This window comes from Vombatus ursinus, unplaced genomic scaffold, assembly GCF_900497805.2.
Source record: "Vombatus ursinus unplaced genomic scaffold, bare-nosed wombat genome assembly UNPS02010219.1, whole genome shotgun sequence".
NCBI classification, from domain to species: Eukaryota; Metazoa; Chordata; class Mammalia; order Diprotodontia; family Vombatidae; genus Vombatus; species Vombatus ursinus.
In genome coordinates, this window is record NW_020949997.1 from 7,149,967 (window position 1) to 7,166,590 (window position 16,624).

At 39.2% G+C, this 16,624-nt stretch overlaps 1 protein-coding gene across 1 annotated transcript in view; it reads left to right on the plus strand.

The window, feature by feature from the left end:
* The window catches only part of ACOXL (acyl-CoA oxidase like), a 521,856-nt gene that overhangs the window by 269,317 nt on the left and 235,915 nt on the right, over positions 1–16,624 (plus strand). Inside the window, exon 11 of the mRNA XM_027853786.1 lies at positions 12,726–12,842. Coding sequence (XP_027709587.1) covers positions 12,726–12,842 — 117 coding nt within the window. The remainder of the gene's footprint in view (positions 1–12,725; positions 12,843–16,624) is intronic.

Below are 16,624 nucleotides of genomic sequence, written 5' to 3' on the forward strand. Positions count from 1 at the left end.
TTTAAATAAAATTAAAAAAAACATAGATAATATTACATTTTAAAACTAAGTTGATATACAGCCTATAGGATTAGTGGCCCTCATTTTTAATTTTGACACCATTGATCTAGTCTAACTTTCTATTTTACTGTGAAACTAAGGCCCATAGAGGTTAAGTAATTTACTCAAGATCACTTTGGTAGTATAGGGCAGAGCTAGGATTCATAAGCAGGTCCTCTGATTCCAAATCTAGCAATCTTTACACTGCACTAGACTGCCTCACAGTTCAACCAGTTATAAATCAATGTAATTGTCTTAAGGTCTGTCCCATGTTTTTCCATCTTTTCCAGAGAAATATCATAAGAACCTAGTCCTATGCTTTGTTAAGATGCTGGTGAAACTGAGTGCAGTTCATTCCCCTAATCTTTTGGTTTAGTAATTTTGCCAGAAAAGGAAATAAGGTTAACCTGGTATGATATATTCTTGATGACACCATGATGGTTCTGATCACTGTAGGCACATAGCTCTTAGCAACAGATCCTTTCATTTTGGAAAAAAGAAAACACAGAGGAGGGAAAAAGGGGAAATGAAATTTGGTACAGAAAGAAGTTTGAAATTGTCTCACCAACCTTGCATTCATCAGTGCCACCATTTTATTGTCTTGATAGTAACATAACATCTTCTTATAAAGGCTCATAAGTAGATGACTTAAGGAGTCAGGAGCCCAAGACAATGGACAAGAAAATGAAGGTAGTCTTGTTGAAGATCGTGTCTGCTATTGAGAAGAAAGCAGGGTTAAGAGTTAGGGCTAAGACCACCCAACCTTAATCCATTTCCAGGGTGGATTGCCATTAGTAGCTCCATAGAGATTGAGAATTGTGAGCCCAGTTTGAGAGAACTTTGCTCAGTCGGTGAGATTTCAAAAATTCTCACTCATGTGCCTTGGATTAAAGAGATATTAATCAAGTGAAAACTGCAGCATCCATTTTCTCAGATAGTCGTGTGCTTAGAGGGAACAAGCAATTTGTGAAGCCAGGGAAAGAGAGTGAGCAGTTCCCTACTTATAATTTTGAAAGAAAACAGTTGGCCTCCCCAAAGGCCATAGGCCAATAATATGTCATCACAGAGAGCTGAGACACTCCAGTTCTCTTGCCAGAAATGGGTTTCTACCCTATCAGCATCCTGAAAAGACAGTTCCTACATGGCCTGGCAGAATGTACAGCCAGAATGCAGAATCTGGAAAATATCTTACTTTGCAGAATGATTGCTATAAGAGGCAAATGCTTGGTTAATCAATGATCCTATTTATTTTCTTTATTTTGCATGCAGCATATTTTTTCCCTTTACATAATTCTCTTAAAGGAGGGATACTCAGGTTGTCTGCCTATGACTGTCCCTCACTTATAAAGATAGTACTCCTAACCCATCAACCACTGGACATATTGTTTGGATGCTTTAGCTTTTCCTCCCCCCTCATCCCTTCTCCCTTGTGCCTGAGAACACACATTTGTGAGAAGCCTGGCTAGGATTATGGTTGCCATCTATGTCCATGAGTCAGAGCAAAGACAGCTGCCACACTGAAGAATAAAACCAATTCCCTCCTTGCTCCTCCCTTCAATAGTTTACAAAATATTCTCCTCATAATAACCCTACAAGACAAATTGTGTAAATATTATATCAGAATTTTACAGTTGAGGAAACTAAGGCTCAGAAAGGTTAAATGACTTGTCAGAGGACACAGAGTTACTGTCACGGCTAGGATTTAAACCAAAGTCTTTCTTGATTACAAGTACCTCACTTGGGGCTCAGCAGTACCAGAAGCAAATGAGTACAGAACCTAGTGTTTGATCAACCCAACAATCACAACTATTGGGTTAGACACTCACTGTTAGACAAAAACTGCTGGGGAAAATGGAACATAGTCTGGCAGAAACTAGGCATGGACCCACATCTTACACTGTATGCCAAGATAAGCTCAGAGTGAGTACATAATTTAAACATAAAGGATAATATCATAAACAAATTAGTAGAAGGAGCACAGAAGAAATTACTTGACAGATCTATGGATAGGGGAAGAGTTCGTGACCAAAAAAGAGGTAGATTGGTTCACAGGAGGTAAAATGGATGATTTTGATTACATAAAATTTAAAATGTTTTGCACAAATAAAACCAATGCAGTCAAAATTAGAAGAAAATCAGGAAACTGGGAAAAAATCTTTGCAGCAGGTTCCTTGGATAAAGGGTCTCATTTCTCAAATATATAGGGAATTGAGCCAAATTTATAAGAATAAGAGTCATTACCAATTGATAAATTCCATGGGATTCAAACAGGAAGTATTTAGAAGAAATTAAAGCTATCGATAGTCATATGAAGAAATGTTCTAAACCAGTAATAAGAGAAATGCAAATTAAAACAGCGCTGAGGTACCACTTCACACCCATCAGATTGGCTAAGATGACAGAAAAGGAAAATGACAAATGCTGGAGGGGATGTGGGAAAATAGGTATACTAATGCCCTCTTGCTGAAACTGTGAGCTAATCCATCTATTCTGGAGAGCAATTTGGAACTATTTTCCAAAAGCTATATAACTGTGTACACCCTTTGACCCAGCAATACTGCTATTATGTGTGTGCCCCAAAGAGATAAAAGGAAAAGGACCATATATACAAAAATACTTGTAATAACTCTTTTTATGGAGGCAAAGAATTATGGTATATGAATGTTACAGGATACTATTGTGCTGTAAGAAATGATGAAGAGAATGGTTTCAGAAAGACCTGGGAAGACTTATATATATAACCTGATGCAAAGTGAAATGATCTACCACAGTTCCAAAGGACTCATGATGAAAAATGCTATCCACCTCCAAAGAGAAAACTGATAAACTCTAAGTGTAGATTAAAGTATATTTTTCCCAACCCCCACCCCCTGTTTCTGGAACACGGCTAATGCAGAAATATGTTTTGCATGACTTCATATGTATAATGTGTGTTGTGTTTCTTTGCCTTCTCAATGGGTAGGGGAGAGAATTTGGAACTGAACATAACATAAGAAACAAATCCCTCACTGTTTCTACTTCACCATATTGCTTCTACCTGTACAAGACATTGTAGAGAATAGAAAAAAGTAGAAAGAATGCTGAATTTGGAGTGAGAGGACTTGAGTTCAAATCCTAGCTTGTGTATTATTATTGTTGTTCAGTTGTTTCAGTCATGTCCAACTCTTCATGATCCTATTTGAGGTTTTCTTGGCAGAGGTACTGGAGTGGTTTGTCATTTCCTTTTCTGGCTAATTTAACAGGTGATGAACTGAAGGGAACAAGGTTAAGTGACTTGCCCAGGGTCACACAGCCATTAAGTATCAGGCCAGGTTTGAACTCACAAAGAGGAGTCGTCCTGATTCCAGGCCCAGCACTCTATGTACTATGGTGCCAGCTAACTGCCCCAGCTTGTCTTATTACATGGGTGATATTGGGCGAGTCATATAAGTCTTCTGGGTCTCAGCTTTCATGTCTGTAAAATCGAGGAGAGGTGGCCTGGGAAATCTTTAAGATTCCTTCCACCTCTAAATCTTCTGAGCCTTTCTCAGACACAAACTTTATACCTCTAAGCTTAGCCATTGAGCTCTCCACAGCACTCCCTTTGAGTGGAGAAGCAGTATTACGTATTTGTTCAGCTCTTACTGTGCACAGAGACTGTGACCAGTGATGGGGAGAATACAAGTTTAAATAAGGTAGGATTCCTGCTCTCACAGAGCACGCTGCCTAGCGCACGGTGAAGACACCAAGAGAGATAACCAGTATTATATGATAAGGACATCATAAAGGGACAGAACTAGGTGATATGTGAGTTACTAGGGGGAAGGTTATCAGTTGCTTCCTGAAGGAGGTGATGTTTGACTTAGGGTTTAAAAGAGAAGCAGTGGATAGAATGGTGGGCCTGGAGTCAGCAAGACCTGAGTTCAAATCAAGCCTCAGACACTTAACCGGCTGTGTGACTCTGGACAAGTCAGTTCATCTCTGTCTACCTCTGTTTCCTCAACTGTAAAATGGGGATAATAAAAGTACCTACCTCAAAGGGTTGTTGTGAGGATCAAATGAGATAATATTTGTAATGCACTTAGCACAGTTCCTGGTACATAGTAAGCATTATATAAAAGTTAGCTATTATTATTATTCAAGGCTGGGTAGGAATTCAACAGATAAGGAGATGGAGCCAAGACATTCATAGCCAGAGCAAAGGTACAGAGGTGAGAGAGCACGGAGCATGTTTGAGGTCAGTTATACAGTTTGCCTGGAGTGTAATATGTATAGAGGGAAATGATGTGAGATAAAGTTAAAAAATGAGCAGCTAGATGGCGCCATAGTGTATAGAGTGCCAGGCCTGGAATCAGAAGACTCATCTTCCTGAGGTCAAATATGGCCTCAGACACTTACTAGCTGTATGACCCTGGCCAAGTCACTTACTCCTATTTGCCTCAGTTTCCTCATCTGTAAAATGAGCTGGAGAAGGAAATGGCAAACAACTCCAGTATCTTTGTCAAGAAAACCCCAAATGGGATCATGAAGAGTCAGACACTACTGAACAGCAGCAATGAAGTTGGAAAGGTCTTCCTATTCATAGGTCAAATGATCTATTCACTACACAAATTACCTCCATAGTATTTGAAGAACTTCCCAAAAGCAGAATAATGGGTGGCAGTTCCAAAGAGGAAAATCTTGACTTGCTATAAGAATAAACTTCTTGGGGCAGCTGGGTGGCACAATGGATAGAGCACCGGCCCTGGAGTCAGGAGGACTTGAGTTCCAATCTGGCCTCAGACACTTACTTGCTGTGTGACCCTAGGCCAGTCGTTTAACCCCAACTGCCTCCAAAAAAAAGAATAAGAATAAGAATAAACTTCCTAACAAGGAGGAGGTTGGATTAGATAATATCTGAGGTTCCTTGCAGGGATGGGTGTGCTGGCAAATGTTTAACAATTGGCTTTCTTGGTGGGGTGAATGTACACAGGACACACTCTGAAGTTTAATTTGCTGCTAATATTTTAAGTCTAGGCAACAAAAAAAAATCAAGTCCTGATTTGTAGCTTGCTGATTTCTGAGGTGTAAAAGCTCAAACTGAAAACTTACCAATAGTCTTGAAAGCAGAAACTGGCCCCATCACACATCTGTTCAAAATCTACCTGTGGAGGAGATGTTCAAAATGATCTTTCAGGATTGGTAAGAAACATCAAGGATCACACACTGAGCATAGAGGACCAAAGAAATCCTGGTCAATTTCTGTTAAACACCGAACACTAAACACCAAAAAGTCCTTTTGAGGACTTAGACTGTTTTTTGCCGGAAAATTGGAAGCATGTTCTTTTAAAATAATTAGTAAAGCAGTTGAGACAATGTTAAAATATTATCACCTGACCTCTGCTAGCACAGAAACTTTAGGAGAATATGTGACCAAGCAGATAGGGTTGGAAAAAGGGAATTCTTGATTCACATCCCACCTCTGACGCCTCCTTGCTATGTGACCCTGAGCAAGTCAAGCCTCTCATTTCCTCATCTGTAAAATAGGGACAATAATAGCATCTATGTCACAAACTCTGAGGCTCAAAGGAGAAAATGTCTTTTGCAGATTTTAAAGAGATAAATAAATATATGCTATAGCTTTTTTTAACTTAATATTTTTTCTACTTACATGTAAAGAGAATTTTCAGCATTCATTTTTGTAAGATTTTTAGTTCCCAATTTTTCTCCCTCACTCCTTTCCCTCCACCCTCCCCAAGAAAGGAAGCAATCTTACATAGGTTATACAATTGTAATCATGTTAAACATATTTCCATGGTAGTCACGTTATGAAAGAAGAATCAGAACAAAAGGGAAGAACCATGAGAAAGAAGAAATGAAAAACAAAAAAAGTTAAAATAGTATGCTTTGATTTGGATTCCATAGTTCTTTCTCTGGATGTGGATAGCATTTTCCATCATGAGTCTTTTGGAATTGTCTTGGATCATTGTATTACTGAGAAGAGCTAAGTCTATCCTGGTTGATCATCACACAAAGTTGCTGTTATTGTGTACAAGATTTTCCTGGTTCCATTGACTTCACTCAGCATTATGCATGCTATAGTTCTAAAAACCAGGCTATAAAAAGCTGACGTAAAACTGTCTCTAGTCAGATCATTATAATTGATATGCAATTGAGGAGCAATATAGCATAACTCTTAAAAGAAAGAACAGAAAGGATCCTTTGTGACAAAATTCATGACTCTGCCTCACCAGTGAGACCCAGCTGGTGGGAACAGTGATTGGTGGTTTACTATGAAGTGATGCTGCAATGCAGCTCAGTGTTTCTAAGGAAACTAGATACTTCCTAGCTGTATGATCTTGGGTAAGTCACTTAGCCTTTCCCGATGTCTATTTCCACATCTGTAAAACGAGGATAATAATATCATCTACCTTCCAGGGTTATTGTGAGGATCAAATGAGATCACACATGTGAAGTGTTTTGCAAATCTTAAAGAGCTATAGGCATGGGTATGTGGGTATGTATGTAACACATGATAAAAGTTGCTTTCCGTACAGTCTCTTCCTTTCCCACCCAATTTCTTTTCTGAAAAGAAAGCTTTCTCTAGCTGTCTGACACTATGGAGGACACCAAACCCAGAAATTATAACAACTTTCTTTGTTATAGAATAATGTGGGTGAGTTCTTCTGTTTGTCAAATTTCCAGTGGCTCCTCATGTTTCAATCCATCAGTACTTCAAAGTATGAGCCACTTTGATAGCTATCTCTTTGATGTGGGCCCTCTCTCCCCACCCACACAGATGGTGATCCCTCTACTCTTTCTTATCCTGTGTGATTCTTGTCCATATTTTGCTCTGAATCTACCGTAGAGTGTCTGTCCAAGGTGTTGAGGCCTTCCTTTGGTTCTTTCAGTATTTGGTGGATAGCAGGGCAGCTCTTTGGTTGTCCGTCTGTTGTATTCAACCTTGCTACACAATTGGCTTCCCTCCTTTTCCAGCTATGTATGTCCTCAATATTGTATTTTATGCCTCTTTTTGAATCTGAGTCATCATAAGTAATGGACTATGGCTGAATATGTACCTGACCTGTCTTTTCATTATCTCTTGGGTTTCATGCACTTTGGATTCTTCTGAGATTATGGCTATTCCTTGACTCACAGCCATATAGCATCACCAGGAAAAAATCAGTGTTGAAAAGATGGGATTTTGTGTAAGAACATAGCTTACGATCTAGACCACTACCATCCTTCAATTCTGTGTCCAACTCATTTTTCCTCTTCAGTATCTTTTCATGTTTTAGGTGATGTTTGGCCAACTCAGTGGATGGCTTATTGAAGAAATATAAATTCTTTTTTAAAAATGAACGTTCGACTGATGCTTTAAAAAAAATCACTGGCATTTCTCAGGACCACCTTCTTATAGAATCCTCTCTTACAACAATGAACGACAGTTAATTAAAATAAACTGACACAACGATCATGTTTAATATCATATACCTCAGGCCAGACCTGTAATCCATTGCCAAGAGGAGGAAAGTATAAGTTGTCATCTATCCTCTGGAATCAAAATTGTTAGCAATATTCATTTTTCATTCCCTTGATTTTTCCTTGATTTGTGAATTGCCAGACATCTCATTTGAATGCCCATAATGTTCCAACATAACAAGGCATATTGGTTAACTTAGAGGATCTTGTCAAGGTCCTCAGAGAGAGTGGTGCATATGCTTCAGTTATCTTCATCAGTCTTTTTTTTTTAAGCTCATCAAAGCAAGGCAGGATGACCATGAGCCCTTTCCTCTTCCAGCTCTGAACAGCGTGCCTTTAGAAGATGAGCCGTTGCAATGCTTATCTTTCCCATGGGTTGTCTTTTAAAGTGATAGACCTGAGGTGTACTTCATTCCTTCTTTTCCCCCAAAGCTATGGGGACTTAGGTTTCCCTCGGAGTAAGTCCTCCTTTTACTTTCCATACATATACATTTCACCCCTAGAGCAGACACTATTTGTTCTTTCGGCAAATCTGATGGGAGAGGGGAGAGGACACTCCTTCCCCTGTTGTTGTGGTAGAGTGACAACCACTCAAGGGTTTGTCCCTTCTTCCTGTAGGGGATCCAGCCAGACGTGTTCCCATATGCTTCTGAGGATCTGGGGAGAAATACCTTGCAGAGGTCTAGTTTGGGTCTCCATATGGCTACTTCCTAGTTTAGAAAGTTTTCTTGTAGTTCAGTTGAACATTTAGATAGAGTGCTGAACTTGGAGTCAGGAAGACTTGAGTTCAAATTTGACCTCAGTCGCCTACTAGTTATGTGATCCTGGGCAATTCACTTAGCCTTGTTTGCCTCAATTCCTCATTTGCAAAATGAAGATAACACTAGCATCTTCCTCCTAGGGTTGTCATGAGGATCAAATGAGATAATATTTGCTCTTTGCAAAACTTAAAACACTATATGTTTTTATTCAGTTGTTTTTCAGTCATGTCCAACTCTTTGTGACTCAGTTTGGGGTTTTCTTGGAAAAGATACTGGAATGGTTTGCCATTTCCTTTTCCAGCTCATTTTACAGATGAGGAAACTGAGGCAAACATGGTTAAATGACTTGCCCAGGATCACACAGCTAGTAAGTCTTTGAGGCCAGATTTGAACTCAGGAAGATAAGTCTTCCTGATTCCAGGCCCTGCACTCTATTAACTGTGCCACCTAGCTGGCCCAAAGCACTATATAAGTGCTAACGATGATGATGACGATAATAATAATGATAATGATTCTAATGGAATCTCTTTGGGAAAATTGGGATATTGTGTCACTTCCTGGTACCATGCTCTTCTTTCTCCAGTATGGGGTGGGGTGGAAAGATAGTACAGCCTTAATATGGGTGCCACTTTCAACATAATTGCTAAAAAGAAAGATTGTTTTCTGCATTAGCAAATAAGGTGAACCAAAATCCAATCCTATGTTGATGGAAGAGCGTGGAAAGATGCTGTACTTAGAGTCAGCACACCTGGGTTAAAATGTTGGCTAAAATACTAACTAGGTGATATGGGGCAAATTGTTTAACTTTTCTGAGCCTGTTTTCCCACTTGGAAAATAGCAGTAATAAAGTACTACCTAACTTATTAATAATGATAACTAACATTTATATAGTGCTTTAAGGTTTGTAAAGCACCTTGCATATTTTCTCATTTGATCCTTACAATAACCATGAGGGAGGAAGGTACTATGATTAATTCCATTTTACAGGTAAGGAAACTGAAATAGACAGAGGTTAAATGACTTGTTCAAGGCTACACAGCTAGTAAGTGTCTGAAATAGGAGTCAATCTCAGTATGAAATTGAAGGAGTACTCATCACAGATGCTTGATGTATTGAGGAAATGAGTGGATGATCATTCAATGTGAGCAACAAATTATTATTATTATTATTATTGTTATTTTTTAGGCAATTGGGGTTAAGTGACTTGCCCAGGGTCACACAGCGAGTGTCAAGTGTTTGGTCTGAGGTGGATTTGAACTCAGGTTCTCCTGACTTCGAGGCCAGTGCTCTATCTACTGCCCACCTAGCTGCCCCTGTGAGCAACAAATTATTAAGAACAATAAGTCTGAGACTGAATTTAATATTAAAATAAAATACATTCCTTTCCTTCACTGCCCAACTTGTGGAGTTATCTTCTCCTCCCATCTTTCTGTTCTAAATAGCCATTAATTCCTTCCTGTAATCTGGTTTTTCTCCCCTTCAATTCTATTGAAAACACTTTCTCCAAGTTTACCAGTGATCTCACTGCTAAATCCAATAGCTTTTTCTTATTCTTCCCATCCTCATCTTTGACCTTTCAGTAGCATTGAAGCCATTAAGACACTTTGAAGACAAGACAGGAGGTGTTTCCATATGGGCCAAATCATCCTCTATACTTCGACCACCACCTCTCTCAGACCTAGAACCCTGCACCTAAACGCCCTAAGAATGGCAGCACCCCATACACATTACTGACCCTACTACTAGCCTGCCCCCAATAACCATCTTCCAAAGGAGTAACCCCTGTTTTTTCCATATCTACGGATACTGAAAGGTATATAAAAGAAAGTTCTTGCCACCCTAGTCCTAGGCACTGTCAAATGGAACAACCTCAGAAGTGGACATGATTTTATTCATGGAAATGACACTAAAAACCATGCCTTGCCTCTACCCCATGGGAGACTTACTCCTTCTGTCTTCCCAGAAACCAACTTTCCTAGGTGTGCTGCCTCCTCCTATTAGAACGTGAACTCCTTGACAGCAGGGATTGTCTTATTTTTCCATTTTTATTCCCAGCACTTAGCTTTGGATGTAGAAAACATTTAAAATGTATTTTTTTCATTCACCCAGTCATCCACTAATAGGTATATTTTTAATTCCTTCATCTGTAAACACCCTGCCTTTACCTTTGAGATTAAGTCTGAAACAGGGTTTGAACTCTATTCTTGCTAATTCTAAATTCCTATCTCCCTCCACTATATCACCTAGTTGCCTCATCTTACAGAATAGTTGTGAGGAAAGGGCTTTGTCAACTCAGTGCTATAGAAACATAAGCAGTTGTTCTTGTGATGATACTGAGGCTCCAGGAGTGAGCATATGGAAGGCTAGCCCACTTGGGATGGCATGGGATGGTTAGCTTTGTCTCCTCTCTTTCCTTCCTCATAGTTGGTCTAAAAGCTAGGAGGGCAATTGAATTGAGCCCTCTGAGTGCTCCTTTTGACTTTGCTATGGACTTCTTTTATCATCCTTGTCCACAGCACATTCTTTTCATCTGTTAAATGACCTATACAGTAGGGAACAGGCTGCTTTGAGAGGTCTGAAAGTTTTTGGGCTAGTGAGATGACTTCTCAGAGGATTCTCTCACTCTCCCCAAACCATTTGACAACGTATTTATTCCTTAACTTCTTCACATCAACCTCAGATGAAAAGGACCAGGTCTAAGACACAGTAAAAGGCTGTCATCCTAGCCCTCAACCACCTTCCCTAATTCTGTCCAATTTAAACTTTGACTGAGTGTGTCTTGTCTCTGAATGGGGTTTATATTCCTAAACGCAGAGGAGGATAATGAAAAGATTACTGGGAAGGGAAGCCCAGCTTTAATTAGTGAATGAGATACAGTGAACCAATGAAAACTAGATCCCTCCAATACAGGGGAACTTGGGAAGATATTGTACAACATGTCATGTTGAAGTAGTATTGTTTTTTTAAGGTGTTAAGATTTATCACATCCTTTGTAACAGCTATTTACCCAAAGTGTACAGGTACGATACTATGGAAGAGTACACTGACTATAATTTGATAGATTTTTATCCCCACATAGGAAATACTTCTTTGAGTATACTTTATAATCTTTAAAGTACTCCATAAATGTGGCTTGCTATTAATATTTTTAACATTTAATTTTTTATTTTTTCTCAATGTAAGTATTTTTAAATGTTTGGTTTTTTTATTTAATTTTACTTTGTGTATATACATACTCATCTATCTATCTATCTATTTATCTATCTGTCTAACTAAATGTTGTCTTTCCCATAGGCCCAGTAAGCTTCTTGTGGGTCTTTGTATCTCCAGTGCCTGGCACAGTTCCTGGCATATAGTGTTTGCTTAATATTATTAATTGCTAACCAATCATACTAATTCCCATGAATCATACTGCTATTAAATGTAACAAGTATTTAATCCTTGTTAATTGATTGATTTATTGATTGACTTGGGTCATAGCTAAGCTATTACAAGGAAATAAATGTCCTCATAGAATACAGTAATTAAATGGCCTCCTGAGAAAGATGATGAATAGATATGAAATATTCTGTTCTTGCTCATGTTGTGATTACTACTTTTAAATATCCAGACCCTACCAACTCAGAAACACTATGTTTAAGGTCTAGGGCTTTGAGAGAGAGTTAGGGGCACAGATTCGATGACCCCTCAAAGTTCCTAGCAGCCCTGGGGGTTTTATGAAAGTTCATTTAAACATTTGCTCGTTAATGATCATGACCTACAGTGATAGAGCACCTTTCATGCAAAAGATCCCCTGATATTTTATAAACTCCTTGCTGGAATGGTTGTATTCACCCTTGACATGCCTACCTTGAGAGGAAAGCACAGCAGCTGTTTTATAGGGCATGGGAGAGACTCAACAGTAATTGAAGGCAGGAAGTGAAGATACCTTTTCCACTTGAAACCACAGGGGGGGCCTCAGGGAGGCTGAAAATAATGACCTGTATTTGAATTTGACAGGAACACCAGGGTTAAAGTTGGTTTCCTTCTGAGAATGTCCTTTTGAAATATGTTCTAGAATATCACTACCATCCTCTTAATTATGTCACAAAGTTAGTTAAACCGAATAATTAATGATCTTAAGGCACTTGGAAACTATCAAATGCCATATAAATGTTAAGCAATAAAAATCTCTTTGCCCATGAAATGGAGGGAAAGGGTTGTATCTAGAGGAAAACATTAAAAAGCTTCCTTTTGACCCATCTTCAGGTGCTGTTGTTCTGTATATATGGGGGGGAGGGGAGACTTTATGGTTTTTAATTGTTTTAAATCAAATTTTGAAAGACACTATTAGATTCTGTTTCTAAACAATTTTGGAAGACAAATAGGCTGCTGTTTGGCTTTTGCAACAGTTTCATGCTGTCTGTTCACTTGTCTCACCAGAAACACAAAGGTTTTGCCTTTTGAATTTCAATAAAATATCATGTTTGCTTTTACTACTTCTAGCCGGAGGCAGTTTGGGCCCAAGGCCAAGGAAGAAGTCAAGATCATTGAACACCAAACGCAGTACCTCCGATTGATGCCTCATTTGGCAACGGCATTAGCGCTGACTTTTACCAGCAGGTAAAACTTTCTTTTGGCCATCTGAGCTGATTAAATATTTGCTAACTAAACATTAGCATAAGTGACATGCTAAAATTAATAAGTAGCTGAAAGGAGATGGGATCGCTATTTTAAAATTCTAATGATATTGGATGTGAACACCCAGGGATTTTTGGATGGACTAGAAATAGTAGCCAACATGCCATTGTCTTGATGATCTGTGTTAATGAAAACCCTCAGATGATCAGAAAAGAGCTCATTTTCTCCATTGGGTTTCTTTCATTTTCTCCCCAAGCAAACCATTTGTCAGAGTTGCTAAAAAAACAAAAAACCAAAAAACCAAAAACAATAGACTTGACCAATTTGAGTTTCAGCTTCTTTTTCTACCTATCTCCATCACGCCCTAAATACAGGTTCTAAACAACAATAACATCTCCCCAGATATATAAATTGAGGAGGGTTGATGCCATTCTTAATATTTTAAGTGAGAAGTTCAGCTGTCTCCTGTATACTGCCCTTGAATCCTTCACCCTAAAAACGCTCACACATTTCTATATCTCAACCGTGAATTGCCTCCATTATTTTTCTCTGATCCTATTCCTGAGCCTCTGAAAATGCCTGAATGAGATCAATGCATAATGCCAGTTGAGCCCGTTGCTACAGAATAATCTTTTTTTTTTCTTCCTTGTTTGACTGTCTATGGAACTTCACACAGCTGGGCCAAACATATTACTCTCTCCTCAAGCCTCCAACTTGATTTCTTTTCCTTTTCCTCAGCAGAGACTCTCTCTTCAATTTCTGTTTTAATGACAATATCAAAGCCATCCTCTGTGAACACCCTTTTCTCCCATGCCCACAGTTCAAAATCCTTTTGCATTGTCCTTTCCATTGTTTTCTCTTCCTTTGTTCCAGTCCCCAAGAAAGAAGTATCCCTTCTTGCAAAGGGATACTTTGCAAGTATCCTGTTCTTCTCTCCGTCTCTTCCTCTTTCCTTCTCCTTTTCTCTTCTTTCCCTCTCTCCCCCACTCCCTTTCCCCTTCTCCCCTCTCTATGTCTCTGTCTGCCCCTTCTTCAAACATGCCCAGCTCCCTCTCATCCTTAAAAATACCTACCTATATCCTTTCTGTCTTCTCCAAAATTCTTTTTTAAAAAAATCATCTACATAGCTTTCTCTTCCTCAATGCACATTCACTTCTCAATCCTTTTAAATCTGACTTTTGATCTTATCTCCATTGTGGTGGCTCAGTAGATAGGGAGCTGGACTTGGAGAATTAGAAGAATTCTAATTCTCTCTCAGATGCTTACTAACTATGAGACCCTGGGCAAGTTATTCAGCCTCTGTCTGCTTCAGTTCCTCATCTGTAAAATAACAATAATAATATTTACCTCTCAGGGTTGTTAGGAGGGGAAACTATAAAGTGCCTTGTGAACTGTGAAGCTCTATATTATAAATATGAGCTATCACTATCAGCTAGCTACCCCTGGACCCAAGTGGTCCTCTCTAAGGCTTCAGTCATTTCTTAGTTGCTAAATTTCATGGACTTTTCTCAGTTGTCCCATTTGACTTCTTTGCCACTTTGTGGAGTACCTATGATTCCCTCCTCTTATATACTCTCTCTTCCCTTAGCTCCTATACCATTACCTTTGCTAAGTTTTCCTCCTACCTGTCTGCCCTTTTCCCTAAACTTTACTGGAGCCATTGTCCATGTTCTACCCCTTAACCTTGGGTATTTCCCAAGGTTCCATCCTAGTCCTCTTTTCTCTCTGGGTATTCCTTTCCTTAGTGATTTTGCCCATGCATGGGGGCCATTGCCAATCATCTTGACTTTTGTCTTACCATTGGAGTCTTATGGCTCTGGAGGAGAGAATGAGACTGATGACTTTGCTTCGTTCTGTCTCACTTAAATCCAACTCACGCACAAGGCAAGACATCACCCTCCTGATGTCATTGGTCCTTTTCTAGAATGAAGAATGAACGACAACAAAATAATCACCAGCTGAAGGGTCTTTACTTCCCATGTCTGTACAAATGACTCTCGAATCTTTATCTCCACCCTGATCTCTCTTCTCAATTCCAGTTCAGCTGCCTCCTGGAAATTTTCCTAGGAGTGTGCTGTCAGTATCTTAGCCTCACTCATTGTCTTTCCCTCTAAACACATTCCTCTCCCACTACTCTGTTTCTATTGAATGGCCATTACTCTCCCTACTCTTTACATTGGAGTTTTTCTTTCATACCCTCCCTCATCCACTCATTGCCAAATTGTGTTGATTCTCTCTCCACAGCATGGTTCACATTCATACTCCACTCACATAGCTACCACCCTATTTCTGGTACTTGTGACCTCTGTCATTGGAACTACCGTAACACCCTCTTAACTCATCTCCCTGCTTCCAGTCTGTTACCACTCTAATCCAGCCGCCGTGTAGCTGCCAAAATAATCTTTCTAAAGCATAGTTCAGACTTGGATGCAAAAGACTTGAGGAAGTCTCTTTTAAAATATACATTTCTCCATCTTGTTCCATTGTCTGACTCTAACCTGCCTTTCTAGACACATTTATTTCACATTATTCCCCTTCACAGATTCTGCTTTCCAGCCAAACTAGGCTACTCATTGTTTCCTAAACTCAGTATTCTGTTTCCCACCTTTGTGCATTTATATAAACTGTCCCCCAAGCCTGTGAGGTACTCCATCCTCTTAGAATCCTAATCTTCATTCAAGGCTTAGTTTTAGTGATGTCTTTTTTTTGGAGGCAATAGGGGCTAAATGACTTGCCTAGGGTCATACAGCTAGTAAGTATCTGAGGTCAGATTTGAACTCGGGTCCTCCTGACTCCAGGGCCAGTGTTTTATCCGTTGCACCACTTCGCTGCCCCAGTGATATCTCTTACTTTCCCCCAATTATTAGAAAGCTTATCCCTTCCAAAGTTGCCTTGTATTCACTTATTTAGAAGACAGTTTAGTATAATGGTAAAATGCTTGACTTGGAGTCAGAATATCTGAGTTCAAACCCTGCCTCACTTATTAGTTGTGCCACCGTGGTCAAGTGACTTAGTATCTCAGAGCCTCAGTTGCCTCATATGTAAAAGGGGTATAATAATTGTTCCTCATAGGAGAATGATTATGAGGAAACAACAAAGAATAACTGTGTTGGAGAAATTATATGTAGAGAGTGCTTCAGACCATACCTTGAGAATAGCACTGGACTTTAGGTACCTTGGAAGAAATTTGAGATTTAACCTACACATTTTATGTAGCTATCTCTGGGCTAAACACATTGTTTAAACTTCACTGTTTTTGAATTACTGTTACTAATTTTCCACTTCTCTTCATTTCTCTTCTCCTTCCCTACAACCTTCCAATGTATTGGATGACTTGATGCTGCTTTCTAGTTAGTGAGCTTTCTGGTCAACCTGAGACATTTTACTGCTAGGTGAGATTGAAAGGAATTAAAACCTCCTGAAAAAAAAATCTACATTGGATTAATCCAGACTTGTGATACTGATGAGGTATATTTACAGTGGCTAAAGAAAATCTCATTTGGGCATTTTTCCCAGATGAGACCAATTCAGTGACTTTACACTCACGTTTGGAGCTCCCTGAAAAAGAGAAGGAAATCACTTAACTTTTAAGATTCTTTGTATTGTCATCTTTCTTCCCTTTCTAGTAGAACAGTCACAAATTATATTTATGGTTAGGTATCACACTGGATGATAAGAGAGTCCAGATCCAAAAAGATCTTCAGGAGTCAATGACCCAGGTAACTCTCCGTTCTGCTATTCAATTGAACAAACCTTAATTAAGC